Source organism: Vicugna pacos, chromosome 15 (assembly GCF_048564905.1).
Source record: "Vicugna pacos chromosome 15, VicPac4, whole genome shotgun sequence".
NCBI lineage: Eukaryota > Metazoa > Chordata > Mammalia > Artiodactyla > Camelidae > Vicugna > Vicugna pacos.
Genome location: NC_133001.1, coordinates 44,003,190 through 44,018,522, shown reverse-complemented (window position 1 = coordinate 44,018,522; position 15,333 = coordinate 44,003,190). Strand labels below are relative to the sequence as shown.

Here is a 15,333-nt window from a genome sequence, read left to right as displayed (position 1 = left end):
TCACAGTACAGACAGACCTTAGGGATGAACAGCATGAACACATGTGTCCTGGTATTCCTGCTTCCGAGTTGGGTAAATATTTCTGTTCAGTGCCAGTCAAATTGTCCAGGTGAGGACATTTAAATGTCAAACATGCCTTTCTCTGCTCTAGGGTATAAGGGTTGTAATATATTTTTCAATAAAAATAGTGAGACCTGAATTATTCCAGATTTATTCAAGCCCCAATACACCAAACCTAGAGTTATATGCTATCTTATTCCTCCGAATAGAGTAAAATTATTGATCAGAGTTGGTTAGATTAGGTTGGTATGCCTCTGTAATACTTATTAAAATAGGACACAGTATTTAAGTATTTAGGTAGAATATTTGAAAGCTTGCCTTAAAAGAAGCTTTACACAGTTGAGAAATATTCATTTATACTTAGCTCATATCCTATTTATAAACATTCTTATTTGCTCATAAAAGCAACTATTCAAGGACATTACTCTAGTACCAGTTACTAATTTTTTTTTTTTTGTAATCAGGCTTTACACTAATTTAGATGAACTTTATAGTAAATTAGGCTAACTTCATGGAGGTTTACCTGAAAGTTGAGTCTCGGCAACAATATTTATTTAACCCTTTAGCCTCATCTTGTTCTGACATCACAGGGGAGGCAGACACTGAGCTAGGGGTGAAGATGGACAAGAGGAGCTGAGTGGTGGGAGGATGAGACCTGAGTAGCCGCTGTTCTTACCTTCAGCAGCTTCATCAGCCCTTCCAGCTGGACCATCAGCTCCCGCCTGCTCTCCTGCAGCGCCGACATCCTCTGCTCCAGTTCATCTTTCCTCTGCCTATCAGAGAGGAGAAGCCCATCAGAAACGAAGAGATGGTCGGGGAGTGGGGGTAGAGCTCAGTGGCAGAGCGCATGCTTTGCATGCATGAGGTCCTGGGTTCAATGCCCAGTATCCATTAAAAAAAAAAGAAAGAAAGAAAGAAATGAAGAAATGGAAGAATAGTTAGACCACAGAAAGATACTGTAAATTAAAAACATTAAAAAGCTGTTTGCAATGTGCCTATTGAATATTACAAAAGAAGAAAGAAATGAAGACAAAGGGATCCTCAAAGAAGAGCAGTTGAAGGCCGAGGGAAATGGGTTTCACATCTGATTCTGCTATGGACCAGTGTAGGAGATGCTGAGCAAGTCATTTAAGCTCCGATACAGGGTGCATAAAAGGGTGATTTTTGCTCACTTTCCTTTACTTTGTGAGACTAGTATGTAAAAATGCTTTGGAAAGCATACACTGCCATACAGAGAAAAAGTATTGTTTTTTTTTTAACTTTTTTTATTGATATATAATCATTTTACAATGTTGTGTCAAATTCCAGTGTAGAGCACAATTTTTCAGTTATACATGAAAATATATATATTCATTGTCACATTTTTTTCTGTGACCTACCATAAGATCTTGTGTATATTTCCCTGTGCTATACAGTATAATCTTGTTTATCTATTCTACAATTCTGAAATCCCGTCTATCCCTTCCCACCCTCTGCCCCCTTGGCAACCACAAGTTTGTATTCTATGTCTATGAGTCTGTTTCTGTTTTGTATTTATGCTTTGTTTGTTTGTTTTTGTTTTTGTTTTTTTTTAGATTCCACATATGAGCGATCTTTTTTTTTTTTCCCTTTCTGGCTTACTTCACTTAGAATGACATAGCAGCACTATTTACAATAGCCAAGGCATGGAGACAGCCTAAATGTCCATCAACAGATGACTGGATAAAGAAGATGTGGTATATTTATACAATGGAATACTACTCAGCCATAAAAACAACATAACGCCATTTGCAGCAACATGGATGGTCCTGGAAAAAGTACTGTTAATACTACTAAAGTGACTTAAAAAATTCTTTAGAAAGTCAAATAGTTCATTTATACATAAAACTAGCCCCAATTTAAATTAATAGTGGAAGAAATGTATAAAAACAGCTCAGGGGAAACAGGGTTCAGGAGTCTGTGCTTCCAGAACCATACATCAGGATCAAAAAGTGTGACAGACATCTGGATGACTGTGTCTGAGAGAATTCAGTTTCTCTGAGGACAGATTTCATGTCATCAATTCTAATTCAATCTGTCCAAAACCAAACTTAAGACATTCCTTTCCACCTGGTTCTCTTTCTCAGTTTCCCTGTCTCTCCTACTTTTTCTTATAGTTGTCATGGCTGGAAAACTCAGTCCTCTGATACTTCCCTGTTTATTTCCTATATTCAACCAATCACCCAGTTCAGGCAATTCTTGGACATTCACATATCTTTCTATTTCTGCTTCTTGGGCTTGATTCAAGTGTTCCTTACCTCACACAAGCAATGGCCTCCTAGCTTCATTAATCCCGATTTCATCTCTTATGGGCAGAAAGAAGCAGGAGACTATAAATCAAGAGATTGAGGCCCACCATTTTACTCAATATGCAACCTTGGACAAGTCACTCCATCTGTCTGAGCATCAATTTTTTCTTCTCTAAAATAAGACTAATAACAAGTAAAAGCAATATTTTGAGGATCAAATAAGAGAATGGATATGAAAGTGTTCTGTGAACTTTACAATGCTGCTCAAAGGAAAGCTGTGTTCATTTCATCATCCCATGCAATAATCTCAATAGCAGAATTTCTAGCAACACCGGCTCGTCCTGCACAATCTAGACTCTGTTGTCCACTGTGTAGCCACTAGCCACAAATGACTACTGGGCACATGTCTGAACTGAGATGTGTTGTGAGTGTAACATACACACTGGATCTTAAAAACTTAGTGTGAATAAAAAGAAAGTAAAACAGCTCGATAATTGTTCAATGTTTTTAATGATTAAACGTTGAAATGATAATATTTTGGATATGACAGGTTATATAAAAGATAGTGTTAATATTAATGACACCTATCTCCTTTTAGTTTTTCAACATGGTTGTTAGAAAATTTTTAGTATACATATGGCTCACATGACATTTCTACCAGAGAGTGCCGCTCCAGACCCCCCTACATTCTAATCCTTAGTTCCTCACTTCCTATTCCATTCCATGTCTGGACCTCTGGCCGTGGTTCATTTTCCCCTAAGTAGACCCCGTTTTACGACTCAAAGCTACTCCCGGACTCTCTTCCAAAGGTTATTCACTTCTTAGTGTCCATCCCAAACGTCACTCTTTCCAGGAAGCTACTCCTGACTCCTTCAGCAGGTATCAGATCCTGCTTAATTACAGAAATTGGTGCTTCTCTTTGGCACTTAATTTATTTTACCTTGTACTGCTGTCATTCCTACCATGACACAAAATCCTTGAGGTGAGGGGATGAGCCTTACTCATCTTTGCAGTTATTAAATGATTAAGAGAATATCATGCATCCAGTGTGGACTCAATTAACATCTAGTGAACTTAACAAAACCATTATTTGAAGCCCTCCAAGGATTTCCAATGATGTATCACTTAAGGCTCTCCAGAATCTGGTTTCAATTATCTAACTAATTTAATCTCCTGTCATTGGCACTGTAAAGATTAATTCACTGGATGATTGAAACAATTTCTTAGCATCAAGACTTGTTCCCCTCTCTGAAATATCTTACTTATTTGGGGGATATTGCCAAACTCCAGCTCCACTTCTAATCTGAAATGGTCTGTCCCACATTCCATTCAAACCATACCTACCTTTTCATGGTCTAGCCCAAATTCTACTACCTCCATGGGTTTAACTGCTTCTGGCCTATGTATGTGTTTATATACATATATCTTTCCCTACTCAAATTTCTTTTAATATCCATACTATTTATTAACACTGCAAAATATTACTTAACTGATTATCAAATTATTTTACATTTTGTTTCTAAAGCTAGATTATACATTTTTAAGGTAGAATCATTGTCTTCTGGTCTTCATGCTCCCTAAATTTCCAGCATAGGCATAAACTCAATAAGGAGAAGTTGACTCATTCAATTTTCTAAAAAGCCTTTCTGAACTTCCAAGACTGAATGCAGTACTCTTTCTCCATGCTGTGAGTGGTCAAATAATTATAATATGTGGCCAAAAATGAATGAACTACAGCTACATGCAACAACACGGAAGGACCCTAAAGAGTAATATTAAGGGGGAAAAAGTCCCAGAAGATGGCATACAATACCATTTTTATAAAGCTCAAAAAACAAAAAGCAAAACTAGACACTGTATTATGTGGGCATACACCTACATTTGACAATCTTGTTTAAAAAGCAAGGGAATGATAAACCAAATTCTGGATGGAGGTTAGCTTTGGGGAGAAGTCGGAAGCAAAGAAGTGGGATAAGGGGGGCAGATATGCAGATGACATGGTTTAAGCAATATATGAGGTCTCAAGTAGGATGTGGGTTCCTGGGTGTTCACTTCATCATTATGCTTCAGATCTGACTCATTTGTCCCTTACATCATTATTATAACAAACATATCATTAAAAATCATAATAAAGGAGAAAAGATAATCTTGGTGGCCAGGATTCATAACCACTAGCCCTAAGGATGAAACTCTCTTTTTTGCTTTATTACACTAGCTGGGTATTGGCAGTTTCAGGATTCATATATACTGATCAAAACCAGAAGGATGTCAGAACCTACAAATGAATCTTGCCCTTTACATGTCTTATGATAAACAAAGGTTTGTACTATTAATATAAGTGAATTCAACAATTTCTTTCATGGCTAGTAATTCTGAGAAATTATTTTCTATTCCAAAATCCTAAAGAAATTCTCCTGTGTTTTCTTCTAGGAGTTTTAACATTTTTGTCTCCATGTTTAATCCATCTGCTGGTGTTTTCTGCATATAGCCTGAGGAAGAGAGCCAATCTGTTTTGTCCTTATGCATGACCAATTAATTGATCCAGCACACTTATTAAATAGTCCCTTTTTTTTTTCAGTGATATAGAAGCTGCTTTTGAGATTAAATACATTCTGATTTCTCAGGATTTAGACCTTCCTTGGACTTACGATTAAATTCCTGCTTTTTACTGCCTCATGTGACACTGCTGGATTCAGCCCTTTGGCTATGTAAATCTAGGATTTTTTTCAGATCCCTCCAGCATATGGAAGCACTTCAAGCATCCCAGTTTCAGCAATAGTTAGACTAAAGTATGACAGCTTTTTGCTTTTCTAGATATAAAACAGTCACTTGTGCCTGAGCACAAGGAAAGAAAACAGTGTATCTTATGCCACTAGCTTAGAGTTCCACTTTACCTGAGTCAGCAGCTTTTGCTTTCTCATCCTTCCTAGTGTGACACCAACTGTGCTGATACCCCAACTGTGTGACAGTGGACCCAGAGCAACCAAAATCTCAGCCCAACCAAAGTTAGAAACTAAAATGAACTTTTAGGAGAATGGGCATTTCTGTATCTCTAATGATTTTCATCTACATAGTTTAAATTCTTTATGATTTCTTTATTAATGATGTAAATCTAAATATCAGGATAGTTATAGAAAAACAATGATCTCTATTCTCTAAGAAAAGAAATCATGGTTGGGATGCTAAATGACCTAAGCCAAAGGAAGAACTAAGAAAGAATATTCAGGGGGGAGGGTATAGCTCAAGTGGTAGAGTGCATGCTAACCATGCACGAGGTCTTGGGTTCAAATCCCAAGTACCTCCTCTAAAAATAAATAAATGAATAAACCTAATTACCTCCCCCCTCAAAAAAAAATCCAATAAAAAAGCCATAAAAAAAAGGACATTCAGCTGTGCAGAATCCCAGATGACAGCATATTTAAAATCAACTGTGGACTGTCAAATGTTCCAACCTAATCAGAAAGAACCCACTGTTTGGAAATCTCAAGGTCTGGTGAAAATCAAATCATTCACTTAGTTTCCATAATGTCTTCACTTATGGAAGAGGATACACACGTCTTTCTAAGATTGATAGGTAATAAGATCCTGACAACTCTGCTCGGGTCATGTGCATGTTATAGTCTTCCTGAAGATTCCTCACTTCCTCCCAGACAACATCAGGCAGGAGCTGAAGTTGCTTTCTACCCCAATCCAGATCCTTTGTTCTTAGTCTCTCGAGCCTTGAGACACTTTACATTTATGTTGAAGGGGGAAGGTACCACAGCCCTAGTGCAAGGGATTCCCACTTGGTTTCACATCTCAGAGGACATGTGTAGAAACGCATGCTTTTCCTGCAACGGACTCCTACTCTGACTGTGCCGTGCCAAGAGACTGTACTCATAGCACAGGCAGAGCAGAATTCCTGCCAAGAGTCTCTACAGTTAGACTCATTTGCAAGATAAGATTAAGTGCAACGCACCGTCTTCTTAAAGCAATCACAACAGCCTAACCACTGCTCCGCTCGTCCATGGGGCTGCAGACAGTGTTTGCCTAGTTCTGGAACAAAGGCAGGAGACCTCAAAGTGATTAATAAAGGAACCCAAACATCCGACGCAGTAACAGAATGAGTGGAATGCTTTAGCTGTTTGTTCTAACATGACTAGTTACACTGCTAAACAGATCCTAGCCCACTAGTTTGGTTTCCTGAGCTGTAAGTTCCTCCCGTAGCAGATGAGAACTGAGGGACAGGTGCAGGAGCCCCCACATACCTCAGCAGCCGCAGCTCTGCCAGCAACGTGGGGTTCTGCTGGGCCTTCTCCGGGGTGGGCTGGGACGCCTGCTCGTGCTCCAGACGGAGACGCTGAATCTCCTGCAGGATCTCTCTAGAGAGGACGGGTGAAAAGGAGATGGCTACGTGGTGCCTCACAGCTCCCTCCCTCTCTTCTTTTTCCTGTTAGAAGTCTTTATTCCAGTAGTGCTGCCTCTGCCAATCTTGTTCTGATTGCTTCTGAATGACCAAGATGTGAAACGGACACCTTCTCGAAACTACTTCACTTGGGATTTCCTCAATAAACAATCCTTTGTGGTAGAAAGTCATACAATTCCTCTTCTCGAGAACTTGAAAATCTTCACAGAAGAAAAATGACATCTAGAATACTCCATTCCTCCTGGGGGTTAGGAAAAAACTCCCTGCAACCCCCTAATGCAGGTCCTGTGCTGACATTCCTCAAGTCCTCCTCTGTCTCCTTTCGTCTCCTGACCCCACCCCGCCCATCCCCACCAAGTGCTGATGGCTGCCACCTGTAAATGGCTTTTCAGTGGGAGAACAGACAGCTGCATGCAGCATCATGGGCCGGGACAGGATGACAAGATAGAGCAGAGGCTCCTGAGAGTAGAGTAGGGAAAGGAATCCTGAGAGGGGAACACACTAGGGGAGGGAAAAAGAGTCTATGGGAGGGCACGTGAGCAGGGTTTTGCACTCCCAGAGTGGACTGCATGCAGAGGTATACAAATTAGTGTCCAGGGCATGCACTGGACTTGGGCTGGCCTATCATCATTGAAGTGGGATCTCCCTTTCTGGTCAAAACCCACCTAGTCTGCAAAAAAAAAAAAAAAAAAAAAAAAGAGAGAGAGAATCAGATACTCACGTGATAGTCTCAAGCTTCAGAAACTGGCTTGACCTCTGCATTCTTACCTGTTTTTGTTTTCCAGTTCTGCAATAAGTTGTCTTTGTTGTTTGTTGGCATCAAAGTTAAAGCTCAAGTCAGTGGGAGGATGAGTCTAGAGTGAGGAAGAAGAAAGGTTTTACACCAGAAATTGACACAACATTGTAAACTGACTGTACTTCAATAAAAACATTTTTTTAAAAAGTTTTTTTTTCTGATTTAAATATATCGAGTCCTAAAGGGACTGTTGATTTTTTAAAAACAGATTTCTGAGGTATAATTTACATACCATAAAATCTACCCATTTTAAGTGCACAATTCAACAAGTCTTAGTAAATTTAAGCAGTTGAGCAAACCAACCACCACAGTCCAGTTTTAGAACATTTTTCATCACCACAGAAAGCTCCCTCATGCCAGTCTGCAGTCAACTACTGCTTCCACTGCCAACCACAGGCAACCACTCATCTGCTTTCTGTCCATAGTTTTGCCTTTTCTAGAAACTTCATATAAAGGGAATCATGCAACATGCAGTCTTGGTTTCTGGCTTCCACTTAGCATGACGTTTCTGAGGTTCATTCATGTTGCTCCATGAAACAGGAGTTCCTTTCTTTTTACTGCTGAATAGTACTCCATTGTTTCCAGCTTTTGGCTATTACAAGCGAAGCTGCTCTGAACCCTCATTTACAAATCTCTGTGTTGATATGTGTTTTCGTCTCTTGGATAAATACCTGAGAGGAAATCTTGAGTTATATGATAATTCTGTATTTAGCATTTTGAGAGTGTCAAACTGTTTTCCAGAGTGGCTGAACCATTTTACGATCTGACCAACAAAGAATGAGTGTTCCAATTTCTCCATATCTTTGCCAATATTTGTCATCGTCTTTTTGATTTTAACCATTCCAGCGGGTGTGAAGTACCTACCTGTGGTTTTTTTGTTTGTTTTAAAATTGAGATATAATTTACATGTCATAAAATCTACCCTTTTAAAGTATACAATTCAGTGGTTTAAACTTATATTTATGAGGTTGTGAGCCCATCATCAGTATCTAATTCCAGGGCACTTTCATCATCCCAAAAAGAAACCCACAGTCACTCTCCATTCCCCTACCCCACCCCCTGACAACTGCTAATCTACTTTCCGCATCTATGGATTTGCCTATTCTGGACAGTTCATATAAACGGAATCATGCAATATGTGATCTTTTATGCATGATTTCTTTCCCTTAGCAAACATTTTCAAGGTTTATCCATGCTGTAGTGTCGGTACTTCATTTCTCCTTATGGATGAATAATACTCCATCATACAATATATCATACCTTGTTTATCCATTCAATAACTGACGGACATCTGGGTTGTTCCCATTTTGGGGGGCTATTTTGAATAATGCGTTTGTGAACAAGTTTCTGCATGGAGACGTGATTTCATTTTTCTTGGGTATACATCTAACAGTGGAATTGCTAGGTCATATACAGTAACTGTCTTTTGAGGAACTGCCAAACTGTTTCTCTATGTAGCTGTACCATTTTACATTCACACCAGCAAGATATGAGGGGTCCATTTTTCCCACATGCTTGCCACATTGCTTGTTATTGTCCATGTTTCTGATCAGTCATCCTAGTCAGTATGAAATGGTACCCTTTGTAAATTCAGTTTGCATTTCCCCAGTGATTAATATATTGCTCATACTTTCATGTGCTTGTTGGCCATCTGTACATCTTCTTTGGAGAAATCATGATGGTTTTGATTTGCATATCCACCGATGTTTCTGACCCTTGTTACCTCTTTTAAGAATATGGAAGCCACTCAACACAAAATAGAAAATGGATGACTAGGTGACATTTCCCTTTTACTGATTAACCAGAATGGAAGCTCTCAGTGAAGGCTCTGGGATGGCTATGCTTCACTCTGTATTCTCAGTTCTGCCCCAAATATGATCTACGATGAAGCAGAAACCTTGTTTCCTGTCCAGAGCTTAAAGATGCAATAAGTAATTCTTTTCATGTGGAATTTCCTAAATAAACAAGAGTAAAAGAGCATAGCAAATCTCAGTGACAGGGTTTGTTTTTTTTTAATCAAATTACCAAATATTTTTCTTATTTCAAAGAAAAAAAAAAAAGGTGATCTTTCTTCCTCCAGAGAAGAGTGGACCAGCAGCCAATTGAGCAAATTCTCTATATTCCATTTAGAGTCTTGTGAGGGTCTGAGTTAAATCTCAGAAAAACGGCTTATCTGAGACTGAACCTGCTACAGATAACAGATTTACTATTCCTGAAAACTGGAGTTAAAACTAATAGCTCCTTATAAGAGTGGGACCAGGGGAAATTATGGGTGAGGAAGTGAGCTCTGAAAGGATTTTGCTTCATATGATGACAAGCAAACAGAAACCCCGTAGCACTTCACTGGAAATTTCTAAAGAATCTCTTTAGTTTTAAATGTCTGTACACTTGAAACTAACACAGTATTGAAAATCAACTGTATTTCAATAAATTAAAACAAACAAGGAAAGTCAGAGAAGCTGTCACAGCCCTGAGGAGCCTATGGAATCATGACAACTAAATGTAATGTGGTTTCTTGGCTGGAACCCCAGAACAGAAAAAAGATAGAAAAATATTAGGTAAACACTGACAAAATCTGAATAAAGCACAGACTTTAGTTAATAATAATGTATTGGTTTTGGCTTATTAACTGCATAAACATGCTAAGGTAGGATGTTAATAATAGGGGAAACTGAACATGGTTATATGGAAACTGCTCTAGCTTCATAATTTTTCTATAAATCTAAAACTGTTCTATAATTTAAAAGTTTATTAAAAACAATCGCTGCTTCTGCTACTAAGTAGAGGATTTACTGTAGTGGGATAAGGATGGAAGCAGGTAGACCAGTTAGGAATCCTAAGTTTTGCTTACTTGCCATGTAAACCTTGAGTTATTTTATTTTACCATACACCTTTATTTTTTGGTCTGTAAAACAGGAATATTTTTGGAAAGAAATGTGAAGAGGATCCCTTCCTCTGGTACATGAGTATTCCCTTAAGTTTAGGTAATCTCACAGAGCTCCATCATCTTTAATGAGATGGAGACACATCTGAAAAATACAAGGTAAGAAACAAGACCCCACTGAGTAAAGCTGGGCACATGTTATGAAACCAAGGAAAGCTGACAAGGTCAGCAAACTATAATCTGATAGTATGCATCTGTGGAGCCTCCTAAAAAGAGATTGGAAGCTTCCCATCTGTATGAACTTGGCAGGATGAGTTCTAAAGAGATGTGCCCAATATCAACTAGACTTTTGTTGTGTCCCAGGGGCAGCTGTCCCATCATCCCAACCCCACTTAGACTAACTGAAGGGCTATGGGTTATTAATTTCTCTCTCAAAAATCCAATAGTGTTATTTAGAATGGTGGTTCCCAAGCTAGCTGTAAGTCAAAAGCCTGGAAATTTTCTTTTTCTTTTTTAAATTAAAATCAATGGACCCTGCTAAAGCCAGAGATTCTGATTCAGGAGGTCTGAGGCAAAGCCAAGAATCTATATATTTTAAAAATGCTGCATACATGATTATAATATGTAGCCAGGTTTGACAATGACTACTTTAGAGGGGTTTTAAGTCATTAAATGTGTGCAAAATGTCTCATGAAAATACTGCTGATCTTCAATTCTAAGAAGCCATAAGGCTATTTCTGGCTTGGTGCAGGGGTGGAGCAGCTGACTCGACAATGAGGCTGAAGTCTGGGACAGGGCTATGTGAAAAACAATCTCTTTTCAAAAATGTGTAAATGTTAGGTAGTATGACAATGGACAGCAGTTTCCCTTTCCTTTCACCTTCCTTTCAAGTTGTCCATAATGAGTTTTCAATTTTTTCATAGAGGAAAAAACAAACAAACAAAAAAACCCAAAAAACCACTTGATCACATCAAATGCTAGTGATGCTTGTGGCAAAATTTTAAGATCTGCTGTTATTACTATGATTTGTCACACACTGTAGTTTTCTAAAAAGTAATTTAGGCACTTCAGGGAAACAAATTAGCACTCCTGGCTTATCTAAACAACCTACAATTTCTTGATTTGAAGGTCAGCTTGAAGAGGTTTCAGTGGCCATGTCTACTACCTGGGGAGACATGAGGGTCTGATGCTGGACCACGCTATAGGGTGTAATGCCAGCTGCTAAAATGATTTAATGATCTTTCTCTGTGGAAGGTTTTTGAAAAAAAAATCAATACAAAGCCTATCTGACAGGCTATAAATAAATTCTTTTGAGCACTACACCCACTTTATGCAAAGCACTTATATCAGTTGGAGATTAGCAGATTAGAAATTCTCTGTTTAACAGAAATCTAGTTAAGAAGAAATCTTCCTGAGAGACCCAATATTTATAAGATAATGACACTTAAGAAAATAGACTGAAGATGAAAGACACCATATCAGTATTTAGTCTCAAGACCATTCTAACAATTATCATTTTCACATGAATTAGAGAATTGGCATCAGAAACTATCAGGTGTAAACAGACTTATCTTGTTTGCAGTAAAGCAGTACTAGGATCTCCTTTTCAGGGTAAAATGGCTTTGGAGCTTTTATTTACAAAATTTTGAAAGTACTATGTAAAATCAACAAGACTATATAATGGCATTAAGTACACTTAATTTTAAAAATCCAACCACAATGCTGTCCCATTTCAACAAATTTAATTAATTTTATTTATAAATTTTAATTTCTAGAATAACTTGAACATTTGTGACTGATTGAGGGCATGTATAAGGTTTAACTAATTAAATAGAACTTGTCTTTTTCCCAGATTTTTTTCTCTATTCTGTTCCATATCACTAATCTTTAGCATTGATAGAGTCAGACATATGACAATATTAGATTCTCAAGGAAAAGATTTTGAAGTCTAGACAAACCCAAAGGAATAAATTATTCTTGGAGGGCAAAACAAAGCAAGACTCTACAGGCAGCTTTTATAACTCTACTTCCCTATGAAAAAGTAAATTTAAATTGGCACATATTTCTAAAATTAATATGTTGTGTTTGTAGAATATGGTCCTTCAAGACCTGGTCTGTATGTCCAGTCTAATTTCACCCTAGTATTGTTCTCTGGGGCACAGAGAACAATACTGGACCTAACAGTTTGTGATTCCTGTAATTTCTCTAAGAAATCTTTGCCAGCCCCATGGTCATCAAGATATTTTTCTATTTTCATTTAGTAGCTTTATGGTTTTAGCTTTTATGTTTAAGTTTATGATATACTTCAAATTGATTTTTATACATGGTGTGAGGTAGGGGTAGAGGTTCTTTCTTTTCATACAAATGAACAGTTGCTCCAACAACAGTTGTTAAAAAAATTTTTCCTTTCCCAATTAATTACTTTTGTGCCTTGTCAAAAGTCATTTGAACTTATGACTCTGTTTTGTGGATGATTTGCATACTTTTGCCAACACCACTCTTTCCTGATTACTGTGACTTTAGAGTAGGTCTTGATATCAAGTAGGGTCGAATTCTCCAAATAAGCTCTTTTCCAAGACTGTTTTGTTTATTCTAAGTTTTTTGGTTTTTTTAAGATATATTTGAAAATCAGCTGGCTCATTTCTGCAAATAAAGTAGAGATTTTGATTGATATTGAATCTATAGATCAATTTGGGGAAATCTGCCATCTTAATATTACTGAATCTTTCAATCCATGAATATGGCACACCTCTCCATTTATTAGGTTTTCTTTCATTTCTCTTAGCAATACTTTATAGTTCTCAGTTTTGAACACCTTTCATTAAATTTATCCATAAGTATTTGATAGTTTTTAATGTTATAGTAAATAGTATTTTTCCTAAATTTAATTTTCTAATTGTTCACTGCTTGTAGATAGAAACACAATCAAATTTTACACATTGGGAGAGAAGCAAGACGGCGGAATAGAAGGACGCTTGTAGCTCACCCTCTCCCACAAATACACCAAAACTCACATCTATGGACCTACTTAGCCAACCAGAGCACCTGCCAAACTCCAACAGAACATTGCCCTCTTTGAAAGACAAAGATGCCAAAAATCTGGTAGGAGAAAAGGAAAACAGAAAGAAGAAAAAGCAAAACAGTGCGGGACCGATCCTGAGGGGAGGGAGTGGCAAAGGAGGACTGATGTTCATTCGCTAGGTCTCCCTTCTCCAACAGAGAGGCCAGCGGGACAGAGGGGGAGCCTCCGAGGCTCAGATCTGCCCCAAGCACCCCTTAACTGACAGAACTGAGTTAAATGGGCACAAAGGGTCCCCGCAACACCCAGCCCGAGACGCGAGCCGGCAGCTGGGGCTGGGCCAGGCTGCCCAAGCCAGGTGGAGGACTGGGGTGGCTGCACTGAGGCAGCCCCGGGGAACTGCAGGGTGCTGTGCACCATGGTTGGAAAGGGATACAGAGCAGAACAACCTCGGTCCCCTATAAATTGCAAAAAAAATAAAGCAACACGGCTGGTGTGCCCTGGGGGGAGGGGCGCCGTAGCCTTTGTCTCCTCAGACCTGTGCTGCCATTACTGGTGCTTCTCGCAAGAAGACAGGTGGGCACAGCCACAGCCGCCATCTCCTCATGTGCGCAACACCCAGGCGGGGCCGGGGCCGAGACCTGAATCTGCACCCAGGGGCTCCGCAACTTCCTAGGCAGGACTGAGACTTGTTTACAGCCCGAGGCAGATAGGATCTTTCTGCCCTGGCACCGCAGAGAACTTGCGCTGTCAAAACAAATAAGGAGCTGAGATTTGGCATGGAGCAGGGGCGGAGCCATTCCGTGGTCTTCCCTGAGCCTGCTAGGGGTGCTGACCCGAGGTGGAGCGGGCAGCTGCACAGAGCAGCAGAGCAACCGGCACCCAGAGAGGGCAGGCGGCCACCCACCTTCCTGGCAGGAATGCAGCACCTGAGGGGGGTGCTGGGAGGGGGCACGATCCGTCCACCTGCCTCACCAAGCGCAGCATCTGACTGCAGCATCAGGATGGGGAGTGACCTGCCTGCCCACCAGGTAAGAGCTCAGCATCTGACCCAGTGTTGGGAGGGGGCGCGATCTGCTAGCTGACAGCCAATGGGAGCAGCACAGATGAGGGCGCCAACAGAGGGCCCCTGGAAACAGCAAGCTGAGTTTGCAAAACAGGGTGAAGACACAAAGACCTCTCGATAAAATCATTAAGAGCACACCGTCTCCGGAGAACTAGATAATTGATACGCCTGAAGACACAGTGCCAGAGAGATATGAGCAACATGAAGTAGAGGAACCACTCCCAATTAAATCAAGAGAAATCCCCTGAAAGCACGATCAAGGAAATAGACATTGATGGCCTACTAGATCAAGATTTCAATAAAGGACTGATCAAAGTACTGAAGGAACTAAAAGACATAGTGTTTAGAGATATAAAATATGTCAAAAATGAAATAGAAGCTATAAAGAAGAACCAAGTAGAATTAGTAAACTCACTTGCTGAGATGAGACCTGACCTAAGGGCTGTACAAAGCAGGCTAGATAATGCAGAGGAACAAATAAGTGACCTAGAAGACAGGACAACAGAAAGCACCCAATCAGAACAGCTGAGAAAAACAAATAAAAAACAATGAAAACAATATAAGGGACCTATGGGATAATACAAAGCATGCCAATCTACGTATAATAGGGGTTCCAGAAGGGGAAGAAAGAACAAAGGGGATTGAAAAGGTATTTGAAGAAATCATGACTGAAAACTTCCCGAACCTAAAGGAATCAGATATCCAAGTACAGGAGGCTCAGAGGGTCCCAAACAGGAAGAACCCAAACAGACCCACAACAAGACATATCATAATCAAGATGACCAGAGTCAAGGATAAAGAAATAATCCTAAAGGCAGCAAGAGAAAAACAAAGAG

The 15,333-nt window shown here is 39.4% G+C and overlaps 1 protein-coding gene across 12 annotated transcripts in view; it reads right to left on the bottom strand.

Moving 5' to 3' along the window:
• Positions 1-15,333, bottom strand: part of DTNB (dystrobrevin beta) — a 209,628-nt gene that overhangs the window by 35,467 nt on the left and 158,828 nt on the right. For all 12 annotated transcript variants that reach the window (XM_072938085.1, XM_072938086.1, XM_072938084.1 and 9 more), the window contains 3 exons: positions 7,501-7,586; positions 6,575-6,688; positions 737-833 (listed from right to left, as the gene is read on the bottom strand). In XM_072938085.1, the coding sequence (XP_072794186.1) occupies positions 737-833; positions 6,575-6,688; positions 7,501-7,586 (297 nt within the window). The remainder of the gene's footprint in view (positions 1-736; positions 834-6,574; positions 6,689-7,500; positions 7,587-15,333) is intronic.